This window comes from Acartia tonsa, chromosome 3, assembly GCF_053477335.1.
Source record: "Acartia tonsa isolate MP-2025a chromosome 3, ASM5347733v1, whole genome shotgun sequence".
NCBI classification, from domain to species: domain Eukaryota; kingdom Metazoa; phylum Arthropoda; class Copepoda; order Calanoida; family Acartiidae; genus Acartia; species Acartia tonsa.
The window spans coordinates 58,148,277-58,172,825 of record NC_137262.1 but is presented as its reverse complement, the minus strand read 5'-3'; the positions used below and the strand labels follow the sequence as shown (position 1 = coordinate 58,172,825).

The following is a 24,549-nucleotide window of genomic DNA, read 5'->3' as shown; positions in this document are numbered from 1 at the left end:
ACTATTGTAGATGTTTGTATCATAGATTTAATTTCAGAATAATTATAGATTACCTATTGTACGTTTGAGAGTACAAAATATATATTAAATTTACTAAAATAAGTACATAATGGCATCTTACGGAGGACAAGCATCGGATGGGATGAGGGCCGCTAGGCTTGGAAAGGTAAAAATATTCAGAGTGCTACTATTGATTAGATAGGCTTTGGAGTTTGAAAATGTGATATAGGAGCAATTGGTTAGATCATATTATGTTCAGGGAGGGTGGAAAAATATTGTACTAGTACTAGAATTTTTAAACCACGCAATATTATTCGACTTATATTATTATTGGACGTTTGCAACCAAGAAAGGATCATTATATTGATCATTATTGGGGAATAAATCATAATTTTATAAGTTAAATCTGAAAATAAGAGTAACAGATGGATTTAATGAAGAGTTTTTTTATTTAAATTAATGCAGTTTGTTAAAGATGGTTCGATAAGGATTTAAGGAAATGAAACTGTAAAATACCTTTTCTGATCGTTATGCTGTTCATTAGCTTGTAACTTTTGGGACTTATTATTTTTTTTATAGGGTTTGCAAATTATTAGCGTGCTAATGTTTTCACAAATAATTTTCTCATTCTCCAGACATCCTTCCTTAGGTATTATAAAGTAAAATGCATAGTTCAAAAGAGTTTCGTGATAGTTGGGTTACATCAGGGGAGATGATCTACAGAAGGGGTATTTTAGTATATCCTCATTAGGGGAAGTATATCTAGATATTATAATTTTCTGTTTTATTTTAGGAGCGTGCTCGAGAAATCGAGGAGACAGAATTCAGAAAGAAGAAGCTTGCTGACAGCTTAAAGGTATAAGTACAAATAATAATGAGCGTTTTTTGAGATAGGTTTTTTTGAGATATACGTCTTTTTGGATATGCTTTTCCTGAGAAAGGCGATTATTGAGATGAACCATAATGATATATTATATAGGATAATTTAAACTCGTTTTGCTGCATTAATGTGTAACTGAGGTTGTCAACACTCCTCGTAAAATTGAACATGTTAAGGCCCCCCCCCCCAGTTAAATCCCCGAGCACGCCAAAATGATGAATGGGGTGTAAAGGGGGAAGGAAGGGGAGCAATCAACTCCCTTAAAATTGAATATAGGCTCCTGTCATTACCCTAAGCGCGCTACTTTGATTATGTATACCTAAGGATTATAACATGCTAAAAAATATGGATCTATTATTATTATTTTTTTATATTAGGATTAGATGTTATAATATTGTTATTCAAAATTCTTTTCTTTTTTTCCGTTTGAAAAAATTGCCTACATTTGATAATCAAGCCATAGTGTCAAAAGTTCAATAGTTGTAATAACGATTTTAATACTAAAACACATTTTAATGCTCAATACCTACCTATCTTAGCACTGGACAAAGAAGTATAAGGTAAAGTAACAGCATTAGATAAAGCTTTCTAAATAACATCCATGCTTTAGAAAATAAAATTAAAAGAACCCAGCAAGAAATACACCGATCTAACTGCTGAAAGACTGTCACTAGTAGATCCAATACCCCAAATTTGTTTTAGGTAGGTATTCATTTTAAAATGACATTTTAGGTATATGAAAATTTTGAAAGTTTTCCATTTACCATGACAATATTTCAGCAGTTAGATCGGTGTATTTCTTACAGGCTTTCTTTAAGGGTAGATGCTCTAAATAACATAATCGCTATAAATGATTAGGTACCTACCTAAAATAACTAGGTACCTACTTTAAAAATGACTAGGTACTAAAAAATTCATTTTTTTAGGTTGACAAGATGGAAAACAAGTTTTCAGCTCATTATGATTCTGTTGAGAATGAGATAAAAGCTAGCACAGTAAGTACTTTTAGTCAGGGAGGGTTGGGGACATTGGACTGTTAATTGCAATGGTACCTAAAGTTTTTTAACCAAGTTTCGTTAACTTAAAAACTTTGTATACTTTTTAATTTTGATTAGTTTTAAAGTAATAGTGTCTAAACTTTTCAAATAATATTATTAATTAAAAGAAGGGATAATTTTGTTTATTATCATTGATGATGCTTATAAATTGTCCCATTGTCTTAAGTTTAAAAGCATAAGAAATTCATATTTTATAGTTTTTCAATGTAAAATCAAAGGGAAAAAATTTACTTTAATGTTTTATTGTATCATTGCAATTGAACTAAAGGGTAAATTTGTTGTACACAAAAAGTAAAATATTTGGATCTACTGCAGTTCACGGTAAAATATTGCTGGTAACGAATATTGCTTAAAATCTATAAATTTTAAAGGCTGTTAGCTGCCAAACGGCTGAACGTACAGATCATACCCGCACACCATTTTTGGCGGTATAAGAAGGCCTACAAATAATCTGAAATAGCCAAGATCCAATGATGCACAGGGAAAGCTTCACTAAAGAAAAAACGCGCAAAATAGGCCTTTTACGCGCATTTCTCTGCACTGCGAGATAATTATGCATTATTGATTTATAGCTATTCCAGATTATTTGTAGGCCTTCTTATGCTGCTTAAAACAGTTTGCGGATATGATCTGTACGTTCAGCCGTTTGGCAGCTAGCAGCCTTTAAAATTAATAAATTTTTGGCAATATTCGTTACCAGCAATATTTTACCGTGAACTGCAGTAGATCCAAATATTTTCTTTAATCTAAAAAACTTTAATCTCATTTTAGATCGGTCTTGTGACCATAGACCAAATGAAACAAACCCAGGAACGAGTAATCCAAGAAAGAGAAAGGCAACTAGTCCAAAAAGAAAATGAAAAGCGTATCCTTGAAAAAGAAAGACAAAAAGAAAAAGGTAGGTACCTATCTATAAATTATATGATAAAGTTGTACATGTCTTTCTTTAAACTAGAATCTAAAGTGCTGGGCTATTTTTGTGTTTTAGATGGTAGAATTGTTATTTATCGCATCATATTTTAGACAGCTCTCCGCGGATGTTAAAATGAAACATTATAAGATTAAAACCAGTTTTAGGATTTCTATTTTAATATTTGTAGAAAGCTGTCTGTAATACGATGCTGTTCATGATCTTTTAGTATTGCTGAGAACCGGTTCTAATCCAACAGACATTGATCGGGTTTGAAGCCATAGGTACCTACTGGGAATTATTTTTTGTTAATAATTGAAATATTTTCAGAGAAGAAAAAAGCTAAAGCAAAGAAACAAATCCAAGCACTTTCATTTAACATGGACGAAGAAGAAGGTAAGTTTTATATTTTTTGATTGTTTGTGTATTTATTTAAACAGTGGTGTATACGTAAATTCATAGGGTGTATTTTATTAATATTGAGGGGGTGACAAAAGGAGGAGGCAGTTCTTCTTAATATTTCGTCTTAGAAGGGTTTTCATTCCCCCTTACACACAGAAATGAATGGATGAATAGCCTTAAACCAAGCCAGGACCTTTGTGAAGCTCGTGTAGATGAAAAATTCATTCGGAAGTAGTATTTGTAATCTCGAGCTACAGACAAAAAAAAACTTTTATTAGAATGGTATATATAAACTACGATTATTCTAAATCTACTGAAAAGTTTAAATATGTAAACATGAAACGTATTTGGCTATGAATATTACATGTATACAATGTTTTGTCTCCTAAATTATTTTTGCGAATGTGAAAGTTGTCATCATATTAGAATTAAAATGGCATAAATTACAGGAGTTATTAATATTACTAGGGTGTGAAGAAGAACAAGAGGAATCTCCACCAAAAAAGAAAAGATTAGGCATGGATCCTTCTGTTAATACAAAGTTATTATTATTACTAGGGTGTGAAGAAGAACAAGAGGAATCTCCACCTAAAAAGAAAAGATTAGGAATGGATCCTTCTGTTAATACAAAGTTATTATTATTACTAGGGTGTGAAGAAGAACAAGAGGAATCTCCACCAAAAAAGAAAAGATTATGAATGGATCCTTCTGTTGATACAAAGTTATTATTATTACTAGGGTGTGAAGAAGAACAAGAGGAATCTCCACCAAAAAAGAAAAGATTAGGCATGGATCTTTCTGTTGTTATTATTATTATTATTACTAGGATGTGAACGTGAAGAAGAACAAGAGGAATCTCCACCAAAAAAGAAAAGATTAGGAATGGATCTTTCTGTTAATACAAAGTTATTATTATTACTAGGGTGTGAAGAGGAACAAGAGGAATCTCCACCAAAAAAGAAAAGATTAGGCATGGATCCTTCTGTTGATACAAAGTTTCTACCCGACAAAGATAGAGACGATGAGGTATTTACTGTCATATTTTTACTCATATGCTAATAAATTTGAAAATATTTCCTTCCTTCTGTCAAAAGTAACACTTCTAGTAATTATTGATTATTTCTTTGTTGATAACAATTACATCAATCAATCTTCTTTTTATTTTTCTCTTTTACTGAACTTCACAGATTTTTTGCTATATTATTCACTTAGTCCGTTTGTCCATCCATGAATTTTTTGCCTCGCTACTTAAGTTATATATGCGGTCATCCTTGTTTATTAATGTCCCCCTTAATTGTTTTGTATTTGTATAGGAGAACAGAATGAGAGAAGAATTGAGGAAGGAGTGGGAACAGAAACAGAAGCTTATTAAGGAACAGTTATTAAATTTTTAATCAATTTACAACTATAGCAAAGGCTTGTAACAGGATGTCTGTGTGTGTGTGTGTGTAACTAAGGATCTCGCTGTCGTTGTTCCGATATGGTTCTCCTTTACAGTGAAGCTTCTTATAGGTGCAGAAATGATTTAATTTTTTGTGGAGGATACCTCTCCATCCCTGCAAATATTTTCTCCCTTCCCTAAAAAATATAAACTACTAACTGACCAGGATAAAAACAATAGCTTTCATAGTTTGTAGTGTGGTTTTCTTTTCTCACCTTTTAAAACATGTTCAAATTCTTGCTTTTGTTCTATGGTATTTAACCTAAATCAATATAGATCTGTTATGGATTTTAAAAAACCATACCTAATAGGCATCTACCCTGTTATTTCTTCTGTTTAAGTAAATTAATTTATAAGTCTAAATAAGAATACATATTAATACAAAAAAGTTATATAACTGTTGAAACCTAGGAAGAGGATGTTGAGATTATCTACAGTTATTGGGACGGATCAGGACATAGAAAAAGTATTTATGTCAAGAAGGGGAATACGGTTTATCAATTTTTGGTTAAGGTGAGATTATTTATTTTCAACATTAAAGTAAAAGAACAAAGCAATTTGCTAGCAGACAAAAAGTGTCCATCAATTGGGCCAGGTAGTTGTCTGGATTATACATTTATTCTTTCAAATACCTAAAACTAAACATAAAATAAGTTTGATAAATATTTGTTTATGTATGACTAAAGAAATAATAAAACAAAATTATGTATTATGGAGGGTTTTGTTAACCCTGCTGAAAGTAAATTGGATGGTGCCGGGAAAAGAGTGTTTCCCTCATAGTGCTTGTTAGTGTAGAAAACTCACCTGTCCCCATTATTGTTGAGTAAAGGGGGAGGGGGGGGGGGGGTAATGCAACCATCTCGTAATCAATGTTTAAATGGCACTTAGAATTAGAGTTTTAATCTGAAATTTTGCATGAGTAATCCTTGGTAGGTTTATTTTCCCTAAATCGAACAAAAAGTTGGAAAAGTAGCGACTAACGCCTTGCGGCTCAGCCGTTTAGCCATTTTTTGGGTATTTTCAAGGGAAATCCATCACGAAACCTCTCTCCACATAATACTCTTTTCCGCTCCAAAACGTTTTCAAACGGTTCTAGTCGGTAGTTGCTGGTACTAGAAATCTAAAAAATCATTTACATTTTCACATGATTTAAAGCAAAATCATGGTTCAAAAAGTTGATTCCTACGTAATTTATGACAGATTTGCCCTAAAAATAGCAAAAAAACGGCTGAACAGCTGAGCCGTTACTTTTTCAACTTTTTGTTCGATTTAGGGAAAATAGACCTATCAAGGATTACTCATGCAAAATTTCAGATCCAAATTCGAATTCTAAGTGCCAGTTATACATTGATTACGAGATGGTTGCATTAACACCCCCCCCCCCCTTAGTTTGTGTTTTTTTATGCCTAACCCCTTCGATGGTCTATAATTCTGCAGGGCTGTTCTGTGTTTATTATATTTATCTAAATTTAAGGTAAAACACTAACGCACAAAAAACTTTTGAGGGAAACCGCTGGAAAAAGAGACTAATGAGTAAAAAAAATGTAGAAGCAAAAATGTTTTTCTTTACATTGCTTTTTACGCGTCTTATTGTTTTTAAATCATAACTTAAATTAACATAGAAATGCTTATTTAAACACATGTAAAACCTAAATCATTTAATCTAGGAATAATCTGCTTTAAAAACTTGATAATTGCAATATAAACTTTTATGATATAAGTTAGTAAAGAATAAAATTAGATACCTAATCCATTAAGAAGCTTTACAATAGTTTTGCAAATATATTATAAATCTTCTATTATCGCCTACTTAATAATAATAAACTAGTAAAAAGAAGAAGCTTTATAAAAACAAATTCGCAAAAAATATAATAGAAAAAAATCTTTAATTGATTTGCAAAAATTATTTAACGTCATTGGAAAAGATTTTACTAGTGCTTCTTATATTTGATATAGGTGCTACTCTATAGGCTATCGTCTTTATGTGTCCGCTAATTTTTAGGCCTGTGAAAAAAAGGTTTATAGTTTTTACCTGATTTTCATTTTGTATCGCGCATTATTATTGAAATTTGTATGTCTGTACGAAAGGTCAGTGATCTTTTTTTTCAATTGACCAACCTCTAACTTTATGTTTAAGCTTCGCTTCCATTGAACACAATTGTCCTCGGCATGTATAAGCTCTCTTCTTTTTTCAATTAAGTCTAAAAATATATTTTTATATCTATTAAAGTAAAAGAATAGAGGAGGAATGAGCTATATATGACTGCTCACAGGGCTGAGACTCTGTCCCGATTTTGTGTTGGGTCTTTCAAATCAGCTAATAGCATCGGAAATATAAACACAGCCGTGTCCCTACAAAAAAAAACATTAAGAGGGGGGGGGGGGGGAAGTTCTGACACATTTGAGTAAACCTGGTATATAATATTTTTGGACTGAGATTATAGGTAAAAATGAAAAAAAAAATTTTTTAAGAGTTAGAGGTCAGCTTATGAAACAAAATATGCATGTTTTTTCTTCAAATGTGCGAATAACGTTCAAAAAGATGCATATTTTTTTTACCTGTACAGAGACCACCTGAAGGCCTATCCAAAAAAATCTTAAAACTTGGGAAAATTCATCCTATAAGAATGATTTTATCTCTCTCAGTCCAAAGATAATGCCTATATACCAGGTTTAAGCAAATGTGTCATAACTCCCCCCCCCCCCTTAATTTCCTAGCAGACGAAGGGGCATCCACCACTTAGGCCAGGTAGTTGTCTTGATTATACAATACATCTATACTTACACATTTATCTATCTATCTATCTAGGTATTAGAAACAATAAGAGCCGAGTTTCCCGAGTTGAAAATAGTAACAGCTGATCAACTCATGTTTGTCAAAGAAGATCTCATTATACCCCAACACAACACTTTTTATGTAAGTACCTACCTACATAATGAAAATAAAAATGACAACCTCCATTAATATTTTGAAAAGCACTGGAAAAGGCTCTATAATACGATTCAATACATTATTATACAATACAGATCAGTACAGATAATGAGCCATTCTGAAAAATAACATAATTTAAAAGCAGACAGAAACTAATTGCAAAAATTTGATTTTCTTTTGTTAAACAATAATGAACTGTTTACCTAAACAGTTTTAACTTAATCAAAATACATTTGAAACCAACTAATAAACAGTAATACTCTTCATGGAACTTCACCACTAAAATATGTTAAACAATAGTACTTACATATTCTATTTCAGGACTTTATAGTATCCCGAGCTATGGGCAAATCTGGACCCCTGTTTTGTTTTGATGTTCATGATGATGTTAGATTAAGACATGATGCTACTGTTGAAAAAGTAAGTTTTGATGTTCATGGTGATGTTAGATTAAGACATGATGCTACTGTTGAAAAAGTTAGTTTTGATGTTCATGATGATGTTAGATTAAGACATGATGCTAATGTTGAAAAAGTAAGTTTTGATGTTCATGATGATGTTAGATTAAGACATGATGCTACTGTTGAAAAAGTAAGTTTTGATGTTCTTAATGATGTTAGATTAAGACATGATGCTACTGTTGAAAAAGTAAGTTTTGATGTTCTTAATGATGTTAGATTAAGACATGATGCTACTGTTAAAAAAGTAAGTTTTGATGTCCATGATGATGTTATATTAAGACATGATGCTACTGTTGAAAAAGTAAGTTTTGATGTTCATGATGATGTTAGATTAAGACATGATGCTACTGTTGAAAAAGTAAGTTTTGATGTTCATGATGATGTTAGATTAAGAAATGATGCCACTGTTGAAAAAGTAAGTTTTGATGTTCATGATGATGTTAGATTAAGACATGATGCTACTGTAGAAAAAGTAAGTTTTGATATCCATGATGATGTTAGATTAGAACATGATGCTATTGTTGAAAAAGTTAGTTTTGATGTCCATAATGATGTTAGATTAAAATTTAAGACATGATGTTAGATTAAGACATGATGCTACTGTTGAAAAAGTTAGTTTTGATGTTCATGATGATGTTAGATTAAGACATGATGCTACTGTTGAAAAAGTTAGTTTTGATGTTCATGATGATGTTAGATTAAGACATGATGCTACTGTTGAAAAAGTTAGTTTTGATGTTAGATTAAGACATGATGCTACTGTTGAAAAAGTAAGTTTTGATGTTCATGGTGATGTTAGATTAAGACATGATGCTACTGTTGAAAAAGTTAGTTTTGATGTTCATGATGATGTTAGATTAAGACATGATGCTAATGTTGAAAAAGTAAGTTTTGATGTTCATGATGATGTTAGATTAAGACATGATGCTACTGTTGAAAAAGTAAGTTTTGATGTTCTTAATGATGTTAGATTAAGACATGATGCTACTGTTGAAAAAGTAAGTTTTGATGTTCTTAATGATGTTAGATTAAGACATGATGCTACTGTTAAAAAAGTAAGTTTTGATGTCCATGATGATGTTATATTAAGACATGATGCTACTGTTGAAAAAGTAAGTTTTGATGTTCATGATGATGTTAGATTAAGACATGATGCTACTGTTGAAAAAGTAAGTTTTGATGTTCATGATGATGTTAGATTAAGAAATGATGCCACTGTTGAAAAAGTAAGTTTTGATGTTCATGATGATGTTAGATTAAGACATGATGCTACTGTAGAAAAAGTAAGTTTTGATATCCATGATGATGTTAGATTAGAACATGATGCTATTGTTGAAAAAGTTAGTTTTGATGTCCATAATGATGTTAGATTAAAATTTAAGACATGATGTTAGATTAAGACATGATGCTACTGTTGAAAAAGTTAGTTTTGATGTTCATGATGATGTTAGATTAAGACATGATGCTACTGTTGAAAAAGTTAGTTTTGATGTTCATGATGATGTTAGATTAAGACATGATGCTACTGTTGAAAAAGTTAGTTTTGATGTTCATGATGATGTTAGATAAGGACATGATGCTACTGTTGAAAAAGTAAGTTTTGATGTTTATGATGATGTTAGATTAAGACATGATGTTACTGTTGAAAAAGTAAGTTTTGATGTTCATATGATGTTACCATTAAGACATGATACTACTGTCAAAAAAGTAAGTTTTGATGTTAGATTAAGACATGGTGAAAAAGTAAGTTTTGATGTTCATAAGAAGCACAAGAAGGCATTTAAATAACCTGGAATAGCTAAAATAAAATGCTGCACAGCAAAAGCTTGACTAAAGAAAACATGTGTAAAATAAGTCAATCTCGAGCATTTAGCCTGGAAAAGGGGTATTAAATTTTGTTATTATATTTTATCTATTATTTTTTTTTATGTTTGTTTTTAAAATTAGCTAAGTTATTATTCTTAGCTGTGTTCAATACCGAATTATCCCCTCTTAAAAACAAAAATATATTTATTTCTTTTACGAAAACCTTGTCTTAAAATCCTACAATAATGCTTGTCAAAATTTTTAAATGGATTGATTTTTCTTAATATTATTTCGTAAATCTCAGGGATCTTAAGGGATAAGACAATGACCGATAAATTAATATACTTCCTAAATTATCACAATTATTGGTTGAAACGTTAGGACACTCAAATAAATGAAGTTATCAATGTTGTTAAGCCAACGAATAAGTAAACGTCACTATCAAACTTTGGGTACTAGGGTAGCAAACAATCCAATGTCCCCTCCCTACCTGGTAAATCTGCACCAATTTGCAGTCCATTTTCTTATCCTTTAAGATACCTGGAAAATTTTTACATTTTTTGATATCTTTAAAGTTGAGATAAAAATTTTTTAAAATTTGCTATTATTTATTTAATATATATTTGTATTGAATAAACATTATTAATATTTGTGTAGGATGAAACTCACGCAGGCAAAGTTGTACTCAGAAGTTGGTATGAGAGAAACAAACATATTTTCCCTGCTTCTAGGTGAGTAGATAGATAGATTGATATATAGGTATATAAATAGATAGATGGACATATAGACACATAGATAGATGGACACATAGATATGTAGATAGATAGATACTCAGAAGTTGGTATGAGAAAAACAAACATATTTTCCCTGCTTCTAGGTTAGTAGATAGATAGATGGATGGATTTGTAGATAGATAGATATATTTATAGATAGATAGATGGATGGATGGATAGGTATATAGAAATATAGATAAATAGATCGATCCATAGATACTCAGAAGTTGGTATGAGATAGATGGACACATAGATAAATAGATAGATAGATACTCAGAAGTTGGTATAAGAGAAACAAACATATTTTCCCTGCGTCTAGGTTAGTAGACAGATAGATATATAGATAGGTAGATGGACACATAGATATAGATAGATAGATGGACAATTCATATAGACACATAGATAGATAGATAGATATAAAGAAGTTTGTATGAGAGAAACAAACATATTTTTCCTACTTTAATGTAAGTTTTAAATTAGATGGACAAATAGATAGATGGAGACATAGATATATAGATAGAAAGATTGATACAAAGATACTTAGAAAAAACAAAAATATATAAATTGAAGGTATAAGACAGATAGATAGATGGATGCTTACATAAGGGCGTATAAATAATAACCAATAAGATAGAATGATAAACTAAAATTAATTATTTATTCTAAGGTTAATATGATATAAGCAAACATGTTTGCCCCTGCGAAAAATAATATTTTTAAAATTATGATATTTACATTTACATATATGATTTAGTAAAATGAAAATAGGAAAATTATAAAGTTGCCTGCCCTTATAACAATTGCAAAATATTAAAACTTGTAATTTAGTTTTTAAAATATTGCTTAATTTCGTTAAAAATATATACCTATAAAAGCTACTAGCAGACTAATATGAATCTTCTCTTAAAAGACTACATCATATGGTCCTGCTAAATTCTAATTGAGAGGTCTAAAGCTTCAGTATCAATCAAAGCAAGTTTTTAACTGCAAAGTTTTACATACTTGCGACAACGCCGCTAGAACCTCTAGAGGTAAAGGAAAAGTTGACCCCTCAATTTCAATTTGAGTTTTAAACAGAAAAAAATTATTTTGGAGTGGGGAGTCATCTTTTATTGGGAGGGTTAAAATACCTTCCCCAAAAATCGTTAAAAAACTTCTCTGGACCTATGAGAAGCTACCTTGTTGTTAAGTAGAACCCGATCGGGAGACATCCTGTTACTTTATTGTAAGGATTTGCAACTATACCTCTGACACAATAATATTGTCTTACATAATATCAAAGTTATATAACAAATTAGCACACTTTGAAAACTTTTCACAGACAACAAGCCTCTTCAAATTACCAGGGCTCGGCAGCTGCATGTCAGCTGCGTGTAAGCTTCATTGAACTTGTTATATTTTAAATTAAAAAGGGGTAGTTTCACGAAATGCATTTGAACTTAATTTAGTGAACCGCATATTTTTTCCTGGTTAATTGGTTAAACTGCATTTATATGGCATATAATTGAAAGAATTTCAATTTTCTACCACATAGTTTTTAGAATATCAAGACTTGAAAATCGTCTTTTTAAATTGCACATATCACAAAAAGACGATTTTCAAGTCTTGATATTTTCAAAACTACGTGGTAGAAAATTGAAATTCTTTCAAATATATGCCATATGAATATAGTTTAACCCATTAACTAGCAAAAAATATGCGGTTCACTAAATTAAGTTCAAATGCATTTCATGAAACTACCCCTTTAGCTGGATGTCTAAACCGGTTCCTAAACAGAAAAACCATCTTTTTGGAAATTTTTTATGCACACAAACTGTTTTAAATTTGAGGGTTATGCACGGCTGCCGAGCCCTGCAAATTACACCAGAATTAATTAAAAGAAAATTCATTATTTTAATCTTCATACATTTCATATAAATTTCTAATTTTCAAGGACAATTTTGATAATAAGATATAGCAATGCTTTTATAAAAAATTATCGAATAGATAGTTATTTATCTCATCGTATTATGAACAGCTTTCAGCGGATAAAAAAGAGTACAATTATAAGATTAAAGCCAGTTTTTTTAGCCCCGAGATGCTAAAGGCAAGTTAAATAAATCTAAAATGACTTTTGGGGGGAAGATAAAAGAAAAGTCGTCAATTTTTTTAAGTGTCCCCTCCAGGGTGGGGAAAAACCCAGGGTTTTTTTTAAAAAGCCCAGCCCAACCCAACCCAAAAAAAACCCTTAAAACCCTGGGTTTTAAGGTTTTTTTTTGTTTTTTTTTTAAAAAACCCTGGGTGGGTTTTTTGTATGCCCACCCTGGTCCCCTCCCCCCCCCCCCCCCCCAACGACACGTATGGGTTTCATGATTTTTCCCCGAATTATTTTCGTTGTTGGTGTAAGCTAGGACGACCAGACAACGTGAATTGTAGAGTAGCTACACGACTAAAAAGGAAAGAAATTTATATCCCAGGGCAAAATAAGTTAAACCAAGTGTGTAAGATTAAATTCTTAACGGATGTTTATTATAAACATGTTCAGTGTTCACACAATATCGTAAGATAATATTGTTGTTTTTTAGCGAATGTCAAAATTTACCATAGATTATATAAATAGTTTAAATATGAGTTTTAAAACCACTAAATATTATATTCCTTGTAGAAATATAATCAGTTATTTATTGTATCGTATTATAGTCAACTTTCCACTGATATTAAAATAAATTATCATAAGATTAGAGCTAGTTTTGTTAGCGCCGAGGGGCCGATGGCCCAGGCAAACAAAACTTAAATTGATTTTATGATTTTTGTTTCAATATTTGTAGAAAATTGTTTTTAATACGATGCTATACATGAGTTTTCAGTATGGCTGAGAACTGGTTCTAAATCGGTTTCGAAGCCTTACTGGAAAATTATTTAATGTCTTACATGAACACCATGCGTGTTACTGTTCACCCATGTGTAAAAGAAGATATACTTTTTGTGTCCCTAGGCATAATAAGATTTGCCCCAGGCACAAAAATATTCACCCCAAGCATGGGAAAAATCAAAGGGCATGTAATTGGTGTTCTAGCATTGTTACATATCCGGGAAACTTTGAAATTAGCGAATTATGAAATTATCGCAATTTTACTATATGAAGTAGTAAGATTTTATAGTGCGTCAACCATCACTAGACTTAGGTTTAACTTAGTTTTAATTTAATTTTTTTGATGGAGTTAGGCTACATTTTCTGAACCCCGCCCCCTCTCCTTAGAACAAAGACCATAATTAGGGGCACAGCCATTAGTTAAGTATTATAACAGCACAGAATGATTTTTTATAAAGTTTTCTCGTATACATTCGAAATTGATCAATATCCGATGGATTAGAACCGGTTCTCAGCCAAACGAAAAAACTATGTCTAGCAACGTATTATATACATTTTTCTACGAATATAAAAATGTACAATCATTAGATTAAAACCAGTTTGTTTAGCCCGTGCCTTCAGCATGTCGGGGCTAATAAAAACTGGTTTTAATCTTATATTTGTTCATTTTATATCCGCGGAAAGCTGTTTATAATACGAGAAACAACTATTCTCACAATTTTGTTGCTTTTTGTGAACACTTTTAAATTGTCATGGTTTCCTGGTTTAAGTTTGCTTTGGGCCATAATTTTATACTAAACCAGCCACTAAATAACTCTTTTTTTGCCTTGAGGAACTTAATTTAACAGGACAAGTACATGTAAACTCTTAACAAAGCTTACAATTTTTGAAAATTAAAACTAGATATCTATAATATAATATTCAGCAGTTTGGCCGTTTGACTCCTTTAAATTTCTAATTCTTTAAAAATCGATTGTTGCAAAATTTTACCATAAACTAAATGATCCGGTTATTTTTTCACACCCGACCTTAACAATCACTTTTTTATACCTATTAACAACAGAACAAATTAGCATGACCTCTAAAGTTATGGTCAAAGGGAGGCTTTTCTGAAAGAAAAAAAATAAAACTCAACCCTTGTGTATTTCTTTACAGTGCACATTGGGGCAAATCAACCAAAAAGGGGATTTAATTATTTAGTACCCTTAAAATTCATCTCACAAAAATTTCATTTTATATTTTTTTGTAGGTAATTTAACAACAAACAAATTTGCTTTTATGTTTTTTTCTGTCATTTGAAAGGAACATGGAGATAAAGGTCATTTTATGAAGGTAGATATAAAATTACCAGATTAACCCCTCCCGAAAATAGCCCCCCCTCTTACTCTATCCATCTATCTATCCATCAATCTATCCATCTATCTATCTATATATCTATCCATCTGTCCATCCATCTAGCTATCCATCTATCTATCCATCTATCTATCCATCTATCTATCCATCTATCTATCCATCTATCTATCCATATATCTATCCATCTGTCTATCCATCTATCTATCCATCTATCTATCCATCTATCTATCCATCTATCTATCCATCTATCCATCTATCTATCCATCTATCCATCTATCTATCCATCTATCTATCCATCTATCTATCCATCTATCTATCCATCTATCTATCCATCTATCTATCCATCTATCTATCCATCTATCTATCCATCTCTCTATCCATCTCTCTCTATTCATCTATATATCGATCCATCTATCTATCCATCAACTATTCATCTATCTATCCATATATCTATCCATCTGTCTATCCATCTATCTATCCATCTATCTATCCATCTATCTATCCATCTATCTATCCATCTATCTATCCATCTATCTATCCATCTATCTATCCATCTATCCATCTATCTATCCATCTATCTATCCATCTATCTATCCATCTATCTATCCATCTATCTATCCATCTATCTATCCATCTCTCTATCCATCTCTCTCTATTCATCTATATATCGATCCATCTATCTATCCATCAACTATTCATCTCTTTATCCATCAACTATCAATTTATCCATCCATCAATCTATCCCTCTATCTATCCATCCATCTATCCATCTGTCTATCCATTTACTTATCCATCTATCTATCCATATATCTATTCATCTACCTATCCATCTATCTATTTATCAACTATCTTGAATTTCGTGTTTAAAATGTCTAAATAGGGGTTTTGGTTATCAGAGCAATATGAGAATTTTTTAGTAGCGCTGCTACCCTATCACTAGCTTTTTGGGCCCTTTAAAGTGTAACTAGGTTAATTGTAGTCTGATTTTAGTGTTCAAAGTGTCAAATTTGGGGTCATGGAATTCATTTCAGTAGGAGGGGAGGGGATGGTGTAAATGGGGGTGGATGGGGATCCTTATTTTAGCAAGCTACAAGTTTCACTTTATTTTTATGTTTAATAAATCCATTATAAATGTGGGCATGATTAACATAAATTTTTATTAACTAATATCTATATTTATAATGATATTATGATTCTTGTTTACTGTTTATATGTACACTAGCGGCTTCGCCCCTAGCCTCTAGGGGATTTGCCCCAAGAGGTAATTAAACAAGGATGACAACATCCATGAAAGAAGCGAAGCTCTGAAATGGAAGGACAAACGAACATTAACACTTTTGAAGTGTCAGAACTGAATATTAATGCATGTCTATACAAAATTGTAATTAAAACTGATTAAATACATGTTACATACTGACGTTTTTAGGACTTGATTATAGAGATGCTTCGCTTATAACAATAGACGTTATTGAAATAGGAATCAGTATTCAAAAAATCAGATTAATAGGATATTTTTAACATTCAAAACCATTATTTGTTGTCAAAAAAGTAAAAATCAGCTTGTTATAAATGAATGTACGGACTTTCTGGTAACGATTATAGAGTTGCTGTGCTTTCTAAGTCGTACCTAACTGTTGTAGAAATCAGCATGAAAAGTTTGAGATCGATAGGACAATTCTAGCCTGTTTAAGTTAAGTAAAAAAACTAACTGTACCAGACGTACGGACGGACCGACCCTAATTATAGAAATATGAAAAAATTGAGGAGGATTTTTATTTTTGAAAAAGATCTTTAAACAACCACAGGACAAGTAGATATATTCCCTGAAGAGTAGAATTCAATCAGTTTAGTGGTTAGCGAGATCTTAAGGGATGGGCGGACAGACAAACAGACATCAAGCTACTTTTTATTATATATGAACACCTAGGGATCTAAGGAACAAAACAATAACCGATTAATATGTACATCCCCAATATTGATACATATTTAATAAATTATATTACAAAATTATTTGTCTGTAGATGACAATTAGTGGTTGAAAAGTTTTGACACTCATCTTAATGAACCAACCAATAAAAAATCAATTAAATTTCCTGAAGTTCTTATGCTAACGAATATAAAAACGTTATTATAAAACTTTGAAGTTTGGGGACTAGTGTAATTAACAGTCCCCTCCCTTTCTAAATAAAACTGCTGACTTTAAGCATGAATACCCTGTAACTACATAATTTTAAAAAAAAGCATTACCAATAGACAGACAGAAGACTACTTGCTAATTCCAATTTAGAATGATTATAAGAACCTCACGTTATTTGCATATTAACTTTACCTTTCCGCAGTGAGGTAGGGGACATTGGGCTGTTTATAACACTAGTCCCCAAAGTTTTACAGTTGTGTGTTCAAACGTTTTAACTATTAACTTTAATCTACACAAGGGGTAATTTTGTGTATTATCATTGGGGATGTACAACAATTTATTGACCTTTGTCTTATCCCTTTAGATCCCTGATATTTGTAATAATCTATAGAAACGATTATTTAGTTACATTAAAACATCAAACATTTAGTGCAATAGAACTTGAAAATATTTATTATTAACTTTAACTCTAAGTCAGAATAAATATTTCACAATATGTCTATGTTTTTGTGTCTTTTATTTATTTGAATTATATCTTAAGTTTTGACTTTAAAAGCGCATTTAAACGCCTTTTCTTACAAGCTTTTCGTGCACCCACGTTCAGAAAACGGGCTAAAAACCCCTACGGGGGCGCGGGGGGGTAAATGAAACCAGTACTGGCGATTAAAATATGTCTTTGGGTAATCAAATATCGTTTTTTTAGCCGGCGACACCCGGCGAAAACACGTTTCCTCTTACTGTCTTCTTAAATGTTGATTAAAAAACAAACAAATAAAAACTAAAATCTTGACTTCAACTAGAATTATTTAGGACTAATTTCTTCAATTTGTGTTTTTTTCTTTTATACTGTCAAAATATATGTAATGCATGACTCGTCAGAAGTTATTTTGTCTAATTACGTTAATTCTAAGAGATTTTATGATACTTTTAAAATTGTTGGTGAAACACAAAAAGTATGCCTTTTTCTGTAAGAAAATTTTTGCATTTCTTGACTTCCATGCATTAGAATGCTTACTTAAAAAGCGTATTTTTACGATTCCTTTGAAATCTGATGTACATTGGGTATGATAATACTCATAGAATGTTTAAAACTTGATTTGGGGGTGGTGAATTGTTGCCCCTTGTTGCCCCTATGTGCAGTGTTAGTTTAACTTCATAGATTGGTGTGCTAATTCTGGACATTATGTTCCTTGTTAGGTTATTATTCCTATTATTTACTACTAGCGGCTGCGCCCCTAGAGTTATATAGGGCTACTTGAGGAAAGAGGGCAAGGTGCAGGGGGAAGTCGAAAATCCAATTCCACATTAAGTTTTTAAAAGAGTAATAGTAAAAATATTTTCATAAGGGGTGATTTTCCACCTACTAAAAATAACCTAAAAACCACCACAGTACCAGTAGACAGGGAGGAAGGGAGGGGACAATGAGCAATTAATTCAATTTTATAGTTGTGACACTTTAAGGTTGAAAAACCAGATAATTCCAGATAAAGTGAGATTTTCTGATAGTGCAACTTTTATTGGAAATTTATTTATTTTTTTAATTAATTTTAATTCAAAATGCACCATCCCCCAAACGCTACTTAACTAAAAGCCTATGGTTATCAAGATCAAGAACTTGGTAGCAATTCATTTCCAAAAAATATTAGTTTTAGTATCTAAGAGTAGAAAAATTGCATAAAACCGTTTTTAGATGTTATGATAAAAAAAACCAAAAGGATTCCAGAACCCAAGATGGTGTAAAAAAATTGCGACACGCTTCACGCGCCATTTTATCCAATGGAGCCTCTCGACATGATATATACCCATTATCTAAAAACAACATTATTTACTTTATAAATTTTAGTAATTAAAATTGCAATTTTTTTCTTTTTTAATATTGCTTGGCTGGAGGCTGCTATGATTACAAAAATTGGACCATAGTTCAATATATAAGTTTTCTTCATGGGCATGCACTTTGATAACATTTAGCTCACCATCACCACCAGTAAGAGCATCTTAAAGGCCATCATCCTCAAAATCAAGATTTTAAAATGGATTTTTTTAACACATCTAAAAACATTTTTGTATACTTTTCAGGCTAATTTTTATTTTTAACATGTATTTAGCTTCATCCATAAGACTGGAGGTCGGCAGCTGTCCTCTAAAGTGATAGTGATAGAATTTCTTTTTTTCAATTATTTCTTATTTAGAAAAATCATTAAAATCTACCTTAAACTGTTTTTCATTATAGTTAATGCATAAATCCCTTAAAAAATTGTTATTTTATCAGAATTAATTTTCAAAAGTGGAGAAAAGGGCAAAACAAACGTTTTCCCATTGATTTTCTTTTGATTTGCATAATGAAGTGGATCGGTAAAAAATACAAAAATATAGATTTTGATTGAAATATAAGCATTTTACTTTAAAAAGAATCTTTTTCTTTTATCATACCTGTTGCTTTAACAAATAGAAACAATATATTGTAAAGCTGTACACTTATGGACTACCGTAGACAAAATATCCAAGAAAATGTAGATTGCATAATGAAATGGTTCTGGGTTTAGGATATTATTAATTTAGATGGGAGCCATACGACCCAACCCGAGTGTACCAGCAGAATATTATAGGATATTATTAATTTAGATGGGAGCCATATGACCCAACCCGAGTGTACCAGCAGAATATTATAGGATATTATTAATTTAGATGGGAGCCGTATGACCCAACCCGAGTGTACCAGCAGAATGAAAACAAATTAGATTTCACCACAAAAACCAGTGTATTCCAACCAACAGAGGAAAAGGTAAAAGCCCAGGCATAAAAAGTGATAAGACAATAGCAGATAAATTGATATACATCCCCCAATGATGATACACAAAAAAAACCTTATGTAGCTTACAATTAGTTGTTGAAACGTTTAGACACTCAACTAAATGAACCAACCAATCAAATTCCACAAACGTAATAAGAAAACGATATTATAAAACTTTGAGAATATGTGTATTAAATGTCCCAATGTACCCTCCCTCCCTGTAAAAACCAACAGAGGAAAAGGTTTTACGAGTTTTAAATTTGTTAATGGAAGCAGCGTAGCTCCTATATAATTAACTACAGCCTTTGTTTTATCTGTTCTTTACTTGAAGGGTATAAAATTCGTTGTTTATTTAACAGTTGACTTATTATCTTTTTTTCTGTTTGTCCGTCAGTCTGTAACGCATTGCTATTTAAGATGTAAAGTTGATTTTTTTTGTCAAAGAGCATCCAGTATAAAACTTGGTTCGTTTATATAACACCAATAAACTAAATAAATCTCCGTATTTAATTTTAGAACATAAGGGTTTTTTTTTAATGCAATCATCTCGTAATCAATGATTAAATGGCACTTAGAACTCGAATTTCGATCTGAAATTTTTCATGAGTAATCCTTGGTAGGTCTATTTTCCCTAAATCGAAAAAAGTTGGAAATAGCCGTTTTTTGCCTATTTTCAGGGCAAATTCATCATTAATTACGTAGGAATCAACCTTTTAAAACATATTTTTGGTTTAATTCATGTTAAATGATAGCAATAACCATATTTTAAATTTCTAGTACAAACAGCTACCGGCTAGAACCGTTTGATAAGGTTTTTGAGCGAGAAAAAGTATTATGTGGAGATAGGTTTCGTGACTAATATGCTCTTAAGATGGGCAAAAATTGGCAAAACGGCTGAGCCGCCAGCCGTTAATCGGTTCTTTTTCAACTTTTTGTTCCATTTAGGGAAAAAAGACCTACCAAGGATTATTCATGCAAAATTTCAGATCAAAATTCGAATTCTAAGTGTCATTTAATCACTGATTACGATATGGTTGCATTAAAAACCCCCCCTTTTATACATATAATAAAAACTAAAAAGATGCATTGAACGAATTGTTTAGGTATACAGTTCATTGTTTTGAAACGTTTCTACTATTGAAATAGTTCATTCAAAATATAAAAAAATTATATTATGTATTTGTAAATTACAACAAGAACGAACAATTTGCCAAACGAACAAAGTAGTTTTGCAAAGTTAATTCATAACTAGAAAATACATAGACAAAATGTGCAATTTTTTTCATTCTTAATCAAAATTTTAAGATGTAGTAACGCAAATAAGCAAAAAGAAAAATAACACGTGATTAGGTATTTTTGTGTATTAATATTGGGGATGTACATCAATTTATAGGCCATTGTTTTATCCCTTTAGATCATCTCTGAAGATATACTAACGCAAATATTCAAAAAGAAAAATGACACGTGACCCAAAACCGAAAGGTGTTAATTGTAATGTAGCACCACTAGTAATATTTATTTTTTGTAACAAATATTGTTGCAAAAAAGAAGAAAGTTTATAATGCACCGAGATGTAAATGTAATTTGTTTTGATATGTAAGGTTCTACTCTTGTATAACTATTTTGTAAAGGTTAGGTTTGTTCATGGATCTAAAGGGATATGATAATGTCCAATAAAATGACGTACATCCCCAATTATGATACACAAAATTTCCCTTCTGTAGATTAAAATTAGTGGTTGTAACGTTTAAACACTGATTTTAATGCGAAAACCAATCAAAATTCAAGTCCCCAAAGTTGTTAAGCCAATGATTAAGAAAACATTATTATAATAAAACTTTAGGTACTAGTGAAATAAACAGCCCAATGTCTCTCTCTCTCTCTCTCTCTCTCTCTCTGTTAGGTTTGTCTAACTTTTCTTTACAATTATAATATTAATTAATTTAGATTCTTTACTTTGCTTATAATTTTATCTAAAAAGGTAAGGGGGGTTGTTTTCAAACAAAAAAGCTCTTTAAGAAGTAATCCCTTTTCGGTAAATTATAGTTTTGATTTGGTTGAAGATAATGAAAAAAGCCCAGAATTTTTAGTTTAAAAAAAATACTTTTTACTCAAAATTATAATCATTTGACCTTTGTTTTAAAGATAGTTTTTTTTTTAAAGCAGATTATAGAGTCACCCGTATAGCAAGAATGTTTAAAAAACTACGTATTAAAAATTCGTGATTTACATATTTATTTTTAGTATCCAATAAAAAGTAATTTGAATCCTTAACAGGAAACTTTTATTTGATTTTTTACTTTAAATATTTGCAATTTATTGAAATTAATTGGGTTAACTGACCATTCTAATTTCCTTATCTTAATATATTCTCCAAATATGCAAAAATAGTCAGGTTTTATTCAGAAAAATTTCATTACTCTTTGTTAATAAGACGATTATTTTTTATGCATTTTTTCTTTTGAGAGAAAGTTTAATTTACTTAATTGAGATATTATTTTAATACTGTTTAATTAGGATTGAATAATGCACTTAAACCCTTTTATTTTAAGTACTAAGGTTCTTTTTGTCTAAAGCTTAAGATTTTGATACCTTTTGCACCGATTACGTTTTTAATTTTAGGGAAGCCTCTCAGGTACTGGGATGGTTTATGGCTATTTATTTCTAGATTTAATTTTTTGAATAGTTTTAGGATATCTATTTATAGATTTAAGTTTTGGAATAGTTTTAGGCTATTTTTGCCCCCTCCCTACCCCTTCGATAACAGAGCCCTTAGATGCTAGGGGCGTAACTTTGAAGTATGTATACTTTGCATAGGTCCTGTTCTTGATATCTTGTTAAACTTATATTTGTTCTTGATTATCCTATTATTAGAGCTAACCAAATTAAGTAAGTTTTACTAAATGTGGTAGAACTTGAATTTTTTGTAAAAATGGCTGTAGAATATAAGTGGATTTTATGAAAGGAGAAAAATTGTCGTCAATTCAGCTTGCTAACATGAATTTTTGTTTCTCTAGAATGGTAAATTGTTTCACCTTATTAGAGAACATAAAAATAAAAAACAGTTACTTTTTTATTTAAATTTCTTTGTTATTATAAATTATATATGTATGCTTTTGTAAAGTAATTAAAATCTATTCTTTAATCAATAACTTTATAATTTTCTGCATAAAGCATATTGCAATAACCTAACTTCATATCTACATAGATTCACAGGGATCTAAAGGGATAAGGCACTGGCTGATAAATTGGTTTACATCCCCAATGATAAAACCCACAATTGCCCTTCTGTAGATTACAATTAATGGTTGAAATGTTTGGACACTCAACTAAATAAACATTAACAAACAAATCAAAATTAAATAAAATTCCCCATGGTTGTTAAGCCAACGAATGGGAAAACATTAATTTAAGACTTTGGGGAGAAGTGTAATAAAGAGCCCAATGTCCCCTCCCTCCCTGATTATAATTATCTCTCTTGTAAATGCACATTGCTGCACATATAATCTGGTAATTAATAAGGATTTGTCATTAACAAAGATAACCTACTTACTACAACTTTGTTAATGCAAAATATTTGCAACAAGAGAATGTTTCAGGGATCTAAAGGGATAAGACAATAGCCAATAAATAGATTTACTTCCCCAATGTATGGGAATTCATTCAAAGATTAATTTAAATTGCCCATTCAATCTTTTTTTTTTATTATTTATGAAAAGAACTTTTTATGAATATTTGAAAGAATCTTAGTTTTCACCTAGGAAGTTTTCAAAATTTCAAATAATTTAGATGGGGGTAGTTAAAAATTAAAGTAGAATAATAGAAGGAGCATGACAGGTAGTTGTCTAATTAATACATCTATGCATCTATGATAATAATTCCTCCTCTCTGCGAAAGTCTACAAAATAAACTTTTCAATTGTTTAATTTGATATTGTTTCTGACAAATATCCTTTGTATTTAGGCTCCAGGTGATGACAACGTCCTGACCAAGTTGGCCAAAGGTTCCAGTGCTGGAGGCTGCAGGGGCATGTGTAAATGTTCCAAGTCCACAGTCTGTGAGATGCATTATCAAGCTAAAAGCTTTAGATAAAAGTGTCCATGAATATTTTTCCAGTATAGTTTTGAAACCGATTAATGTCCGCATGAATAGAACCGGTTCTTAGACATCATGTGTAGCATCGAATTACAGACATTTTCCCACAAATATTGAAATAAAAATCATAGATAGATAAGGCATGCGCTAACATAACTAATTTTATCATCATACAATTTTTTATTTTATTATCCGCGGAAAGCTGTCTGTAATACGTTGCGATAAATAACTATACCCGCATTTGTTTGTAACTTTGAATAATAGCACAAATTTCATGCTATATATAAAACTCAGGGATAAGACATTGGACAATAAATATATACAGGGTGGGGCAAATAAAACCGGACAAATTCTATTTTTTAAACAAATGAACATAAAATCGTCAATTTTTAAGATTTTATTAAATTTTAAAAACTGGGAAGCAATTTGCCGCCAGCCCCAATCACCGCCTCTTTCCGCCCCATGAACCGCCCGCAGGCCCTGATCACCATGTCCCTGTCCAAGCTTGCGAAGTTCTCCTTAATAATGACAATGAGGGAGGTCTTTTTGGTATGAGCATGTCTATTGGTGCATGTTTCAAAGTAGCATCAGGCCCATAGTCCATTGGATTAAGAAAGGTGCTGCTGGGAGGCCACATCTCCTTCGGGATATGAGTAACC

The 24,549-nt window shown here is 31.2% G+C and overlaps 2 protein-coding genes across 4 annotated transcripts in view; one reads left to right on the top strand and one right to left on the bottom strand.

Annotated features, from left to right (window-relative positions):
• The window catches only part of LOC145314679 (large ribosomal subunit protein bL20-like), a 184,246-nt gene that overhangs the window by 101,055 nt on the left and 58,642 nt on the right, over positions 1–24,549 (bottom strand). The gene's annotated exons all lie outside the window — the stretch shown is intronic.
• LOC145314676 (protein FAM50A) lies at positions 36–24,184 on the top strand. Of its 2 annotated transcripts, XR_013877842.1 has the most exons (14): positions 36–166; positions 794–856; positions 1,807–1,875; positions 2,710–2,836; positions 3,179–3,244; positions 4,173–4,276; positions 4,564–4,626; positions 5,106–5,204; positions 7,501–7,608; positions 7,945–8,043; positions 10,548–10,621; positions 19,690–19,786; positions 23,759–23,967; positions 24,093–24,184. XR_013877842.1 is itself a non-coding variant. In XM_080154689.1 (13 exons), the coding sequence occupies exons 1-13, from the start codon at positions 110–112 to the stop codon at positions 23,885–23,887; spliced, it is 1,155 nt and encodes a 384-aa protein (XP_080010815.1). In that variant the 5' UTR covers positions 36–109; the 3' UTR covers positions 23,888–24,184. The 2 variants fall into 2 exon arrangements, 1 of the variants encoding a protein (XP_080010815.1); XM_080154689.1 differs by having other exon boundaries at positions 23,759–24,184.

Bases quoted from the DNA above. Each gene is read 5' to 3' on its own strand.
- LOC145314676 (XM_080154689.1), top strand. From the start codon at position 110: ATGGCATCTTACGGAGGACAAGCATCGGATGGGATGAGGGCCGCTAGG. The intron at 4,277-4,563 runs GTATTTACTGTC...GTATTTGTATAG, and splicing joins ACAAAGATAGAGACGATGAG to GAGAACAGAATGAGAGAAGA. The intron at 7,609-7,944 runs GTAAGTACCTAC...ATTCTATTTCAG, and splicing joins CCCAACACAACACTTTTTAT to GACTTTATAGTATCCCGAGC.